General features: G+C 35.2%; 1 protein-coding gene across 1 annotated transcript in view; it reads left to right on the top strand.

Moving 5' to 3' along the window:
* The window catches only part of VPS13A (vacuolar protein sorting 13 homolog A), a 254,826-nt gene that overhangs the window by 195,736 nt on the left and 44,071 nt on the right, over positions 1-15,019 (top strand). Inside the window, 9 exon segments of the mRNA XM_033237043.1 lie at positions 1,050-1,155; positions 6,608-6,721; positions 7,934-8,079; positions 9,283-9,364; positions 10,480-10,593; positions 11,438-11,513; positions 11,601-11,764; positions 12,072-12,117; positions 12,224-12,347. Of these exon segments, the coding sequence (XP_033092934.1) occupies positions 1,050-1,155; positions 6,608-6,721; positions 7,934-8,079; positions 9,283-9,364; positions 10,480-10,593; positions 11,438-11,513; positions 11,601-11,764; positions 12,072-12,117; positions 12,224-12,347 (972 nt within the window).

Below are 15,019 nucleotides of genomic sequence, written 5' to 3'. Positions count from 1 at the left end.
TTAGACAAGTCAAAGATTTAAGGATATTAATTATAAAGGTCAAATAAAAAAATATATTATAATGTGGCTCACGCCTGTAATCCCAGCACTTTGGGAGACCTAGACGGGTGGATCACTTGAGGTCAGGAGTTCGAGACCAGCCTGGCCAACACAGTGAAACCCCATCTCTACTAGAAATACAAAAATTAGCCAGGTATGGTGGCACGTGCCTGGAGTCCCAACTACTCAGGAGGCTGAGGCACAAGAATCGCTTGAACCCAGGAGGCAGATGTTGCAGTGAGCTGAGATCGTACCACTGCACTCCAGCCTGGGTGACAGAACGAGACTGTCTCAAAAAAAAAAAAAAAAAAAAAAAGCTCTGGATGAAATATATCTAGGTATTTCCAGTCATTGTTGTGGATTTTGAATATTTATTCTCTTGTATATGTATTTGTTTTTTGTTTGCGGTTGTCTATAATCATATATTGTTTTGAAAAAGGAAAACAATAATATTTTCATCTTCACTCACTACCCATTCCAAGAAATAGAGGATGGACTGAAACATCTGTCTATGTAATAGTGTCCATCTAGTTTCCCCTACCTTATCATCAAGATAAACTCTCTTTATTTCCTTGCTGTTTAAAATATAGTTTTATTGTGCATGTATACCTAAACATTATGCCTTTTAGTTTTAATATTTTATTTTTTAGAAAATTGTTTCAGACTGGAAATAAATGTTGGGACTTGCTTTTGTTCATTCAACATTTTTATTAAAATTTATTCATTTTGTTGTATGTAGCCATAGTTCATTCATTACCACTAATGTGTAATATTCTGTTTTATGACTCCGTATAACAGTTTACTTATCCATTTCCTCTTTATGGCCATTTTCATATTTTGACTTTGTTGCTGTTATTAACAATGTTCCATGATTTTTTAAAATTTAGTCAACTAAGTAGTCCTAAGTTTCAGAGTTGTAATATTGATCTCATACTTTTTTCTCATCTAATTTTTGTAATACAGTTGTTAATTGATGATTTTTAAAACATCTTTTCTACTTTGTAATATAGGTATTTCAAAGTATTGATTCAAGAAATGGATCTCAGGTTAGATCTTGGGTTTATCTATGCTTTAACAGACCTTATGACAGAAGCTGAGGTAACTGAAAATACAGAGGTAAGACTTAAAATAATAACATTTGATGGAAAGAATTAGGGAAGGAGAACTTTAAAAAAAAGATATTATTATAAATTGTTAAAGACATTAAAATGATTTTGTCTCATTTAAAAAATACAATTAAACAAATTTTATTACTCTCTTGTGATACATACCTTTTTAGAAATCTTATTTTCTGATGACAGAAAATTAGCAAACAGGAGGAAAGGCTTGGGGTGAATACCAGGTAGAAAAGGATAATTTGTTGGCCGGGCGCGGTGGCTCAAGCCTGTAATCCCAGCACTTTGGGAGGCCGAGACGGGCGGATCATGAGGTCAGGAGATCAAGACCATCCTGGCTAACACAGTGAAACCCCATCTCTACTAAAAAATACAAAAAGCTAGCTGGGCGAGGTGGCGGGCACCTGTAGTCCTAGCTACTCGGGAGGCTGAGGCAGGAGAATGGCATAAACCCGGGAGGTGGAGCTTGCAGTGAGCCGAGATCCGGCCACTGCACTCCAGCCTGGGCGACAGAGTGAGACGCCGTCTCAACAACAACAACAAAAAAAGGATAATTTGTTATGTTTCCATCACTTTTTTCCTCTTTTATTTTCCTGGATTACTTTGGCTTTGCTTTCACTTTCATTAATAATTTAGAAATTTAGGGTATGTCCAGGGTATTTAATGAGCGAAAGGATAGGAAAAGTAAAAGGTGGTATCATCTTGGTGACTGGAAGACCATAAAATCATAGTTATAAAGTAGGTCTGATATAGTCTGGTTTTTACTTGCCCTCATAGATTCATGGGTGGAGAAAGAGCAAATTAATAAGAGTTTATTGAGGTGTAGATCACATACCATACATTTCACCCATTTAAAGGATAGGGTTCAATGACTTTTAATATATTCACAAAGTTGTACAGTCATCATCACTCTCTAATTATGGAACATTTTCATCATCCCCAAAAGTAACTGCCTGTGCAGCCACTGATACACTTTGTGTCTTTAGGTTTGCCTATTCTGAGTATTTCATACAAATAGAGTCATACACTGTGTAGTCTTTGGTGAAGGGCTTCTTTGACTTAGCATAATACTTTCAAGGTTCATCTATGTTGTAGCATATATCAGTACTTCATTCCTTTTTATGGTCAAGTGATACTCCGTTATATGGATGGGCCACTTTTTGTTTATCCATTTATCTGTTAATGGACATTTGGGTTGTTCGTTTACACATTTTGGCTATTATGGATAATGTAATGAATACTTGTGTATAAGTTTTTATTGGACGAAAACTCTAAAGTCTTAAATGACACTTTATTTAAACTTAATCACCATGTGATTAAGCAATTCCACTCCTAGGTATATAAGCCAAAAGAAATAAAATTTATTAGGAGTGGAATTGCTCAGTCACATAGTAACCTTATATTTAATCATTTGGGACTGTTAGACAGTTGTGTAAAGTGCCTCTACCATTTTACATTCTTACCAGAGCATATGAGGGGTCTGATTTTTCCATATTATCCTGAACACTTGTTATTATCTTTGATTCTAGCAATCATAGTGGGTGAATGTGAAATAGTTTTTCACTGTGGTTTTGACATGTAATTACCTGATGACTAATGAAGTTGAGCATCTTTGATATGTTGATTATCTTTAATATGTTGATTAGTTAATTTGCATATCTTCTGTGGAGAAATGTCCATTCAGATCCTTTGCTTATTATTTGATGGATTGTCTTTTTTATTATAAAAGTTCTTTGTATATTCTCGATACAGATCTCTTATCAGATATATAATTTTCAAATATTTTTTCTCATTCTATGTGTTGCTTTTTCACTTTCTTGATGTTGCTATTGAGGACCAAAACTTAAAGTTAATGGAGTTCAAATTATTTTTTCTTTTGTTGCTCATGCTTTTGGTGTCGTTTCTAAGAATCCTTAGCTAAATCCAAGGTCAGGAATATTTAGTCTTAACGTTTTAAGAGTTTTAAAGATCTAGCTCTTATGATTAGGTCTTTGATCAATTTTGAGCTCATTTTTGTATATGATGTATAAGGATCGGAATTATTCTTTGGCATGTCGCTATCCAGTTGTCCTATTACCATTTCTTTAAAAGACTATTTGTTCTTTGAATGGTCTTGACACCCTAGTTGAAAATCAGTTAAGAATACACACATGATTTTATTCCATCGATCTATGCATCTGTCCTTGTGCATTGCACACTGTCTTAGTTATCGTTTTGTATTAAGTTTTGAAATTGGGACGTATGAATCTTCCTACTTTGTCCTTCTTTTTCAAGATGGGTTTGGCTGTTCTGAGTCCTTTGGAATTTCATATGAATTTTAGAATCAACTTGTCAGGTTCTTCAAAGAAGTCAGCTGGACATCTGATAGAGACTGCATTGAATCTGTAAATCAATTTGGGAAGTATTGCCATCCTAACAGTATTAGGTCTTTCAGTCCTTGAACAGGACATGTTTATCCATTTACGTAGATTTTTAATTTTTTTTCAGAGTATAAGTTTTACACTTTTTTTGTTAAATTTATTCCTATGTATTATATTCTTCTTACAGTATTATGAATAAAATTGATTTTTTAATTTCATTTTTGGATTGTTCATTGCTACTGTATAAAAATACAGTTGATTTTTTTATATTGATCTTGTATTTTGCAACCATACTGAATTGTTGCCTCTAATTGTTGTTCCGTATATTCTTTTGGGATTTCTATCCATAAGATCATGTCATCTGAGAGGAGAGGTAGTTTTACTTCATTCTTTCTGATCTGAATGCCTTTGTTTCTTCTTCTTCGCTAGTTGTTGTGGCTAGAAACTGGTGACATGTTGAACAGAAATGCCAAGAGCAGATGTTCTTGTTTTGCCTCTGATCTTAGAGGGTAAATTTTCAGTCTTTCAGTATGATATTGACCCTGGGTTTTTCTTAGACATCCTTTTTCAGGTTCAGGAAGTTCTTTTCTTGGTTGAGTGTTTTTTAAATCATGATTATATATTTTGTTGTTCTTTTTTCTGCATCTGTGGAGATGATTGTACAATTTTTGGGTTTTCTATTGATATGTTTTATTACATTAATTTTTTTTTTTTTTTTTTTGAGACCTAGTCTCGCTCTATTGCCCAGGCCGGAGTGCAGTGCTGCAAAAGCAATCTCAGCTCACTACAACCTCCGCCTCCTGGGTTCATGCAATTCTTGTTTTTCAGCCTCCCAAGTAGCTGGGATTACAGGCATGTACCACCATGCCCAGCTAATTTTTGTAATTTTAGTAGAGACAGGGTTTCACCATGTTTCTGTGTTTTTCATTCTGACCCCAGGAAAACCTCTTCTATTTATCACTTTCTCTGATTTTCTCCTGCAAACTAGTAGCTCTACAGGTTAGCCAGTGTCTTCTATAAATCAATGACTTTCCTTTTAGTTGTCTTTCACCACATCTGCTGTTTCTGAGAGCACCCTTAGGCTCGAACTGCACTCTGTGTTATAAATGAAATTAGTTCCGGCCGGGCGCGGTGGCTCAAGCCTGTAATCCCAGCACTTTGGGAGGCCGAGACGGGCGGATCACAAGGTCAGGAGATCGAGACCATCCTGGCTAATACGGTGAAACCCCGTCTCTACTAAAGAATACAAAAAACTAGCCGGGCGATGAGGCGGGCGCCTGTAGTCCCAGCTACTTGGGAGGCGGAGGCAGGAGAATGGCGTGAACCGGGAGGCGGAGCTTGCAGTGAGCTGAGATCCGGCCACTGCACTCCAGCCTGGGCGACAGAGCCAGACTCCGTCTCATAAATAATAAATAAATAAATAAATGAAATTAGTTCCTTTGAGAAGAGATTAATAGTGATCTGTTTTAAAACCTACTTTCCCCATCAGCAAAAACCTCTAACCCAGGCCTCTGAAGCTGGCGGTGGGCACAGTTGTGACATCCTTCTGTTTGAGTAACACCCCATTTTAGGAGCTGAGCACTATGTGTGGTGGGGTAAGAGGAGCAGCCGACTGAGATGATCTCAGCCTGCCTCGGCTAGCATGGAACCAGCACGTTACAGGCCTGGGCAAGGGTGATCAGAACTCTAGTATTCTCAGTGGTTCTGTACCCAAAGCAGAGCTTTTTTACCATGCACAGAGGCTAGACAGAGAAAGGAAGCCCCGCCAGGTGCGGTGGCTCACGCCTGTAATCCTAGCACTTTGGGAGGCCAAGGCGGGCAGATCGCTTGAGTTCAGGAGTTCAAGACCACCCCGGCAACATAGTGAAACCCCATCTCTACTAAAAATACAAAAATTGCCAGGCGTGGTGGCAGGTGCCTGTAATCCCAGCTACTCAGGAAGCTGAGGCAGGAGAATTGCTTGAACCCAGGAGGCTCAAGTTGCAGTGAGCTGAGATCGTACCACTGCATTTCCAGCCTGGGTGACAGAGGAAGACTCCGTCTCAAAACAAAACAAAACCAAACAAGCAAACAAACAAAAACCATAAAGGAAGCCCCCACCTCACAACTGCACTCAACCATAACTTAACCTCAGCAGCAGGTAGCTGGGAACAGAATGAGAAATGCTGGCATCCTGTTCTTCCCAGGAAGAAAGTCCTCCGATTGACAACTGGGCCAAGAAGGAGCTCTCTGTTCTTGGGTATAGTAGTCTAGAGTAGAATTCTGGTTCATTAGTCTGGGAGAGGGGACAGAGGGAATGGCCTTTGTTAAAATACCACAGGTTCACTTTTCTTACCAAATTTTTAAGGTTTTCTTAAGTAGATGTTTCTTCATTTGCTTATGACCTTGCAACCATTCCTAGAGGCCTTAAATTTGTTGCTGTTGTTGTTGTTGTTGTTTAAATTTTATCAGTTTAGCTAGGGTGCTGGTTTGGAGAGCTTCCCATACTGTCATCTCAGAAATTGATTTCCAAATATACTTCTTATAAGGCTATCATTTTTATGTTTTTATGAATATGTTAAAATAATCTGGGAGCCCATTTTTCAACACATTGAAGTTACTTCAGTCTGAGCATGTAGAGAAGTACTGATGAATATCAAGAATGAAACCACTAATCAATTAATACAAAATTAATTTCAACACCTTCTTTATTTAATTATGTTACTGGTCTGTGTAGGTTGCATTAAAGCAATTATAAGTAGACTACAAAATACAAGTCGACTGTATGATTATGTTGAAAAAAACGAATATACCCAAGAGAGTGTTGATGGTATGGATTAGTGTCATTTTGGGATAAGATTTATAGTCACATGGAGAAAAGCTTAGTGTCTTAATGGTTTGGGTAGAAATATAGAAGATAATGCTTGTCAGTTTGTCAGTGGCAGACAGAACATCCTAATGCTAGAGATGTTACTTTCCCTTCTGAGGCAATCATAAGCAATGTTAAGTGAGTCCAGATCTTATAGAAGAGTTTTGGCAGTGTGTCTGCTATTTGCTTAAATATCTCATGCAGGTAGTTCCCTTTAGTTTTAATATTTTGTGTTCCTTTTATAGGTTGAGCTTTTTCATAAAGATATAGAAGCTTTCAAAGAAGAATATAAAACAGCCTCATTAGTAGATCAATCACAAGTCAGCCTATATGAATATTTTCATATATCTCCTCTCAAGGTAGGAGAAAGTCATTTTTATTGTCCTTGATAATCTAGGTAATAGCAAATTGATGTAGCATTTATATTGTGTTCTTCAGTAATACGTAAAATCGGTAAATCTACAATTAAACTAATTAAGTAACAAAGGAATTACCCTTTTACATTTTTATTTATTTTTAAATAATTTTTTATCATGTGGAGTCACCTACAGCATGTATTTATGTTTATAATTTGACCTAACGTTATTTTACCTTGATTTTCTGTTAAGCTGTTAGGTGACAATTTTCAAAATTTTGCATATGATGATTTATGTATTAGTTTTAAAGTAATTTATAAAGCAGCCTTAAGAACTGAAGATGGAATGGTATCAAATCTATGTTAGTTTTTAATGCAAAATTCCTATAAGCTAATTATACAATAATTGAAGAAAATTATTAACCATATATGTCGAGTACTCTATTGTATTGCATATACTCGACATATATAGTTAATATATATATGTGCAATACAATACAAAAGTGTTTTTTAACTGGCTATTAACTTCTGTAATAATTGAAACATACACTTTTGGAAATACAAATGCCTTTCAACTTATAACAGAGTTACGTCTCAGTAAAACCATCATAAGTTGAAAATCTTTTAAGTCAGAAATGCATTTAATACACCTAACCTACTGAACATTAAAGCTTAGCCTAGCCTATCTTACACATGCTCAAAACAACTGGGCAAAGTCATGTAACACAAAGCCTATTTTCTAATAAAGTTATTATAAAGAATTTTGAATCAAAATTCAAAGTACAGTTTCCACTGAAGGTGTATTGCTTTTACAGCATTGTAAACTTGAAAAATCATAAGTCAGACATAATTCATATACATATGGTCCCCATCATAAGTTGAGACCATATGTATTTGCATCATTTTCAACAGCTTCAACTTTTAGATTTTTAATGTTATTAACAAATATATAAAAATTAGTATTTTCTTAGGTTTACCAAAAGAATGGGATAGGATTAAATATTATGCAATCTTAAATTGTTGAATTGAAGATTTAAATAGAGCTATGTTAGATTTTAAATTTCTTCATATTTCTACTTAGTAATTTTAACATAATCCAGATAACTTTGAAATCTTATTTATGGTGTAGTGAATTTAAAATTAAACTGTTTTTTAAGAGTTAAAATTGTCAATATGTAGAAAATACTTTTAAATATGTATCTCTTTATCTTTTTAGTTACATTTAAGTGTTTCACTGAGTTCGGGCGGAGAAGAAGCTAAAGATTCAAAACAAAATGGAGGACTGATTCCAGTTCATTCTTTAAATCTTTTGCTGAAGAGTATTGGTGCCACACTGACAGATGTACAAGATGTAGTTTTTAAGTATGTTTAATATTCAAATCTGTAAATTGATGAAAATATTTCTATTTTATATGTACCTAAAAACTTCGTAAATGAAAAAGTGTGTAAAGTACATTACAGATCATAGGCAAAATGAGGTTTTTGCATTTAAGTGAAGTACAGTCTGAATAGATTTGTAAAATCGGTAAATCTACAAATCATAGATTTGCTAACCCCTAGTTACTAAATTACAGAATTATTAAATAATTTCCTTAAGAAAAAGAGACATAGGCCTTGTAAGTTGTACATTTTAAAAGATCTTTCTGGCTTAGGGAAGGATAGGATGTGTATGCCCGAAGATACGGTGTCTGAAATGTATGGCTTTGAAGCTAATAGGAATACGCCTCTTCAAAGCATATGCAACTAGAACAGAATGAATGCAATAATAGGGGAAATGAAAGGATCAATTTTAAATGTTGTAACCAGGAATTTATATTTTAATGTGAGTCATAATGAAGCTCATAGAGTGTCTGACCAAAGAGATTCAGAGTGTCTGAGTTGAGACTTTAGAAGAGAATAGCCCTTTCAAGAAGCATCTAGAATTGATTATTAAGAACAGTTGTAAGAATTAATAAGTCCAACACAAGGTAACACTGAACCTAGATAAAGTTAGGTTAGTGCCAAATAAAAGTACACAGGTATGAGGTTAGCAGAAATAGGATTCCACTTAGCAAGAAGAAGCATAGAGCTTTTCAGTTACTGTATCAGGTATATGCTATGGATGGGTTATAAGTAAGCTAATCTTAGAATATATATTCTGTGAATGGGGTTATAAGTAAGCAGGCAAAACCTGCTGTAACTGAACCTGGCCATTCTTGAGCAACCTCTTTATCAGTGTGTCAGATATTTTCTATGTGGGCCATGATAGGACAGAATGGTGAAATAAAGTTTGGTGAAATCCCATTTTAGTACATGAGTGGGATTCACAGGATCTCAGAATTTTCTAAATTACATGAAAATTTATGTGTACTGGTGACTTTTCTGAAGATAAGATCCATGTCTTTTATCAGATTCTTAGAGGGTTCTTTGATTAGAATATGCAGAGATGTATATAAAAAGTAGATTTCCTGATTGGCATGGGAAAATGTACTAGAAGGATTCTAAAGAAAATAAAGCCACTCATTAACATTAAAAATACTTTCTCCATACACATGTACAGACAATATATTTTTATGCTTTTTTCAGGCTTGCATTTTTTGAACTCAACTATCAGTTCCATACAACATCCGACCTACAGTCTGAAGTCCTAAGACACTATTCAAAACAGGTTTGTCTAAGATTATGTTACGGAAGTGACAGAGTGACACAGACTAGTAAAGCCTTTTATGTCTATACATATATAATGTAGAATTGTCGAGGAACTAAATAGCCATTTTCAAATTATTAAAGCGTGGGTATTTTCCTCAGAATTGTAAAAAGAAATTGAGCTCAACCACTGTTTGAACTTTTTGTCCTTATGTTTTTTAGCCACTGACAGAAATTTTTTCTGGATCAGCATGGACTGGAAATAAATGAATCTTTAAATAAAATATTAACTAATTTATCACATTTAAGTAAAAAATGGGTTCAAGGAAACTATTAGTAACTAACTGATGAACATGGGATATTTTTAGCGTATTCTAGAGAGACTCCTGTGTTTTAGGATATAACTTACGGAGTATCTGCTATAGCTATGGTATGACAGATCACTGAGCATGACTCAGGAGATTTGGATTTCTCCCACTTTTGCCATATACCCACTATGTGACCCCTGGGTATCATCTGACTTGTATGTTTCTCCAGTCTATAAAATGGTGGTAGTAATGACAATGATCACAGATAATTATAAAAGTGAAAGTATTTTAAATATTCTAGAGCTTTACATGAGTATAATGTCATATTATTTTTAATACTATAATACCAAATTACTTTTTAAAACCTAAGAATAGCAATCAGTAGGCCTGGCATGGTGGCTCACACCTGTAATCCCAACACTTTGGGAGGCTGAGGCTGGCGGATCACTTGAGGCCAGGAGTTCGAGACCACCCTGGCCAACATGATGAAACCCCATCTCTACTAAAATCACAAAAATTAGCCAGGCCTGGTGGCGCATGCCTGTAGTCCCAGCTTGAGAGGGGGAGGCACAAGAATTGCTTGAACCCGTGAGACAGAGATTACAGTGAGCTGAGATGGCGCCGCTGTGCTCCAGCCTGAGCAAAAGAGCAAGACTATCTCAAAAAGAGAAAAAAAAAGAGTAGTGATTAATAAAATGAGATGATTTAGGAGTTGATGTTGGCATTAAAGGTGTTAGCCTGAGAAAACTGGGTGTGTGTTTTAAATAACCTATAAGAAAAAAATAGATCTAATTATCTGAATTGATTAATGTTCATGTTTTATTTTTAGGCCATTAAGCAGATGTATGTACTCATTCTTGGACTTGATGTTTTGGGAAATCCATTTGGCTTAATTAGAGAATTTTCTGAAGGTGTAGAAGCATTCTTTTATGAACCTTACCAGGTAAAATAGTTATTTTTGTGGTTGTGCAATATGTCACTGATACTTTTGAATAGATAATACATTTCTATTGTTAAGTTGAGTTAATAAGTGCAAACAGATTTTGGAACACACATACAAAAGGACACCATTTTGCAGCAAACAATGGTAAGAGGTTTTGGGGGACATTTTTACCTTTTTCCTCAAAATTTAAACTTAAGGTTTTGTTAAGCTGTGCTGAACTGTAAGTGTTCTCTTGGAATATAAAACGTGGATAAAGTAGAAAGAAGATCACCATGTCTTGCTTTGCACAGTAGTGTGGAACTGTAAAAATAATCATGCAGACTGACACCAGGCCAAGCAATCTTAAAAATCAATGGGAAAAAGTATGATTGTTCTATGTCCCTTAAAACTTTTTCTAAAAAAGCCTCCTACTTTCACTTATAAATGTATAGGAGAATAAAAGATAAAGTAAAATTAATATTGATTTTGTACACTGTAATTAAAAACATTAAAAGCATTAAGAATTTTAAAGTGTTTTATTTATTTGAAATTTTTATCGAGTAGTTTGAACTGTGCTTGCATTTTCCTCATAAACTTGCAATATGAATCAAGCATCTTTCTGTACTTTGTTGAGTTGTCATACTCCTTTCTAAGGGTCAGCTTCTAACATTATATCCTTCACGCTTTCAGTATCCAGAAATATCCCTAGGAATCCTTTTAATGTGAAACTTTTTGCTGATATCAATTCCTCTGGGACAAAATTATCTGTTTTTGTTACTACCTCTTTCCTCGTATATATCTGTAAGCTCATCTTTAAAAGTGTATATAACTCACTCACTCATTTATTTATTATTTGGCCCTTTAGGGAGCCATCCAGGGTCCTGAAGAGTTTGTGGAGGGAATGGCACTAGGACTTAAGGCACTAGTTGGTGGAGCTGTTGGTAAGAAACAGAATATCTGCCAAATATTTTTGTGCTAGAAAGTAATGGCATCATTACTTTTACTAAAGATAAAATAATTTCTGTTAGGTGGATTAGCGGGTGCTGCCTCCAAAATCACCGGTGCTATGGCTAAAGGGGTAGCAGCTATGACTATGGATGAAGACTACCAACAGAAGAGAAGAGAAGCCATGAATAAGCAACCAGCTGGTTTTAGAGAAGGCATCACTCGTGGAGGAAAAGGCTTAGTTTCTGTAAGAAATTTCACAGGGTTGTGAAGAGTTGGGGAAATATCTTTTAAACCTACATTTTGTGAATAAGGAAATAGACATGATTCTCACTCCTTAAATTATTATTTGGATATTTTAAGAGCAGTGGGTGGTAGCATATAAAACATCAGTCGCCTGCAAAAACATTCTGTTTAAATAAAATACTTAGGAGATCTGTTAATTCTTTTGATATATAAAAAGCAGAACTCTGTATTTTTTGCGTGAGCCAAACTTGTTTCTTCTAGGCATCATAAAAAAGTATTATAAATTTTCAATTGTGTTTTCCTTCTAGGGATTTGTTAGTGGCATAACAGGAATTGTTACAAAACCAATCAAAGGTAAGTATAGTAGTTCCTTTGTGTGATGTATATTACCAAGTCTTCCTAAGTTGATTCTGTTTTCATTCTTGGATGCAATTGTCAGAAACTCTTTTTTTCTTTCCAGGCGCTCAAAAAGAAGGAGCAGCTGGTTTCTTTAAAGGTGTTGGGAAAGGTTTAGTGGGAGCAGTAGCAAGGCCAACTGGAGGCATCATAGACATGGCTAGCAGTACATTTCAGGGAATAAAAAGGTAAATCCTCTTTGGTGTAAGATATACATTAAAATGCTTAAGCCATAAGAAATGAAACTTACCTGCTCTTTGGCTTCAGGCATTTAGTTATTGTCGTTGTTTTGTGCTGCTATAACATACCACATAATACCGCAGACTGGGTAATTCATAATGAACAGAAATTTATTGGCTCGTGGTTCTGGAAGTTAAAAGTCCAAGATTGAGAGGCTGCATCCGGCTAGGGCCTTTTTACTGTGTCATCCCATGGCAGGAGGACAAAGAGGGCAAGAAAGACGAAAGGGACCCAAAGTCGCCCTTTTATAAGGAACCCACTCCCACAGCAACATTATTAATCCATCCGTGGGGGCAGATCCTCATGGCCTAATTTCTTCTAATTAGGCCCCACCTCCTGACTGGGGATTAAGTTTCCAACTTAATCCTTGGGGGGACACATTCAATCCATAGCAGTCATCAGCACTACAATATGGCAGGGTGCATATGGTTCCTAATTCTTTTTGATATTTTTTAAGTTGCTGCCATTGCATTGTTTCAACCTTACGGAGTTCCCCTTTATTTTTCATTCATTCCCAGTAGGCTTGCAGGAGTAGTTTGGCAAGTTAAGCAAGCTTTTCAGTTATCTTAGTTTAAATACATTAATGCTATCAATTATAAAATTAGCAAATATAATCTGTATCCTTTTTATGAAATGAAGAATGGCATTTTGTATTTCTTGGTTCAAACTAAGTTTGTCTTCATCCTTCCTTTATTATCTTATTTTGTTATAAGTTGTTATAGTAGTCCCACTTGATCTGCAGGGATCTGCAGTGGATGCCTGAAACCGTGGACAGTACCGAGCCCTGTATATACCGTGCTTTCTCCTATACATACACATCCATGATGAAATTTAATTTAAAATTAGGCTCAGTAAGAGGTTAACAATAATAATAAAATAAGACAATTATAACAATATACTGTAATAAAATAAAATAAACGTTACTTGAACACAAGCACTATGATACTGCAATAGTCATTCTGATAACTAACTGAGACGGCTACTGTGTCACTAATGGACTGGTGGTGTATAAAGCATGCATGTGCTGGACAGAGGGATGATTCGTATCCCAGGAAGGACAAAGCAGGGTGGCAAGAAATTTTATCACGCTACTCAGAATGGCATGCAATTTAAAACTTAGGGATTGTTTATTTCTGGAATTTTCCACTTAATATTTTTGGACCACAGTTGACCATGGATAACTGACACTGCAGAAAGCAAAACTGTGGATAAGTGGGTACTAGTGTATATGCATTCCCTTTCTCTTCCTTTATGCAGGTAATTTTAATAGACGTTCTTTTTTCCTCCAAATTAAATTCAGTGTAAGGCTGAAATTTAGTAGTTTCATTATTGTTACCTCTGTCCTAGAAATTTGTAACACATATAACAGATGATAAAATTAATGTTAATGAGACCTATCTCAGAAAGTTAGGTGGGTGACTATCTTCCTAATCTTTTTCCTTTGTGTTTTCTCTTGCTTTCTGCTCTATAGGGATATGTATTGTCATCATATGAGCTATTCCACTTAAGCCAGTATTTCATACTGGTTACCATAATTGGGTGTTTCTGGTTTTGGCATTTAGAATTAAGATGGGGAAAAAAGGAATCATTCTCCCGTACCTGTAACTTTAGTTTCATAAATATAATGTGTTGAGTCGTAGTCATCAGAGAAGGGCAAAAGTCAATGAAATATAAGGAATTTGAAACATGTAAAGGCTTCTGCCAAAAGCTACTAGAATTACCTTCCATTTATCTAAAACCTTATCATTCTGTACCCAGCTATGTTACCTTTAGGGATTGAGGGCACAATGAAACATTTTTAGAAAAAATAATAAAGACTAAGAACTATTAAAAGATGTACTTGTGAAAACAGACACTGAAAATAAAAGGAGGAATGGGTTACAAGATTCAAACATAAAAATATAAACTGGAAAATCTAATTGAGCTACATGAAAGCAACATTGGAAACGAATTATTAAAAAACAATAAAATGTAGTTTGGGGAGAGAATGATTGGCATTAAATATTGTCATATTTGTAAAGAGGATGTACTTACTAATATTAGATGAAACAGACATTAAGGCAATAAAAGCATTATTTGGGATAAATAAGGTAATTAGGTAATGATAAAAAGAACTACTAAGTAGGAAGATAGTAACAATTTCAAACTTCTACTCAGTTCATAAAATTGCCTTAATTTTTAAAAGCACAACTTGACAAAACTGTAAGAACTTTTCAAATGTACAATAATCATGGAAGAACTTAATATTTTTCTCAATAATTGATAGATCAGGAAGACGTAATGAAAGTAAGTAGATTTTATCTGAATACAGTTAACAAGCTACCTAATACAAACATAAATAATGATTCAGCACATTTTAGGGAGCGTTGTCTATGATCTAGACACTTTTCTGATCATTTGAGGGGCCAGCAATGAACACAATTGGCAATGGTCCTGTGTTCGTACAGCTTCCATTCTAGTGGGAGAGGAGTAGACAAAAATAAGCAACTGATAAATATATGATATGCAAAATGGTGAAAAATAAAGCAGATTAAAGGAAGTAGGGAGATGCAAAATGGTAGGGAGGAGGGTTGCTATTTTACATATTCAGTGATCAGGGATGCTTAACTTGTATAAGATT

Source organism: Trachypithecus francoisi, unplaced genomic scaffold (assembly GCF_009764315.1).
Source record: "Trachypithecus francoisi isolate TF-2019V2 unplaced genomic scaffold, Tfra_2.0 Lachesis_group16, whole genome shotgun sequence".
NCBI classification, from domain to species: Eukaryota; Metazoa; Chordata; class Mammalia; order Primates; family Cercopithecidae; genus Trachypithecus; species Trachypithecus francoisi.
This window is presented reverse-complemented; position numbering and strand designations above follow the sequence as displayed.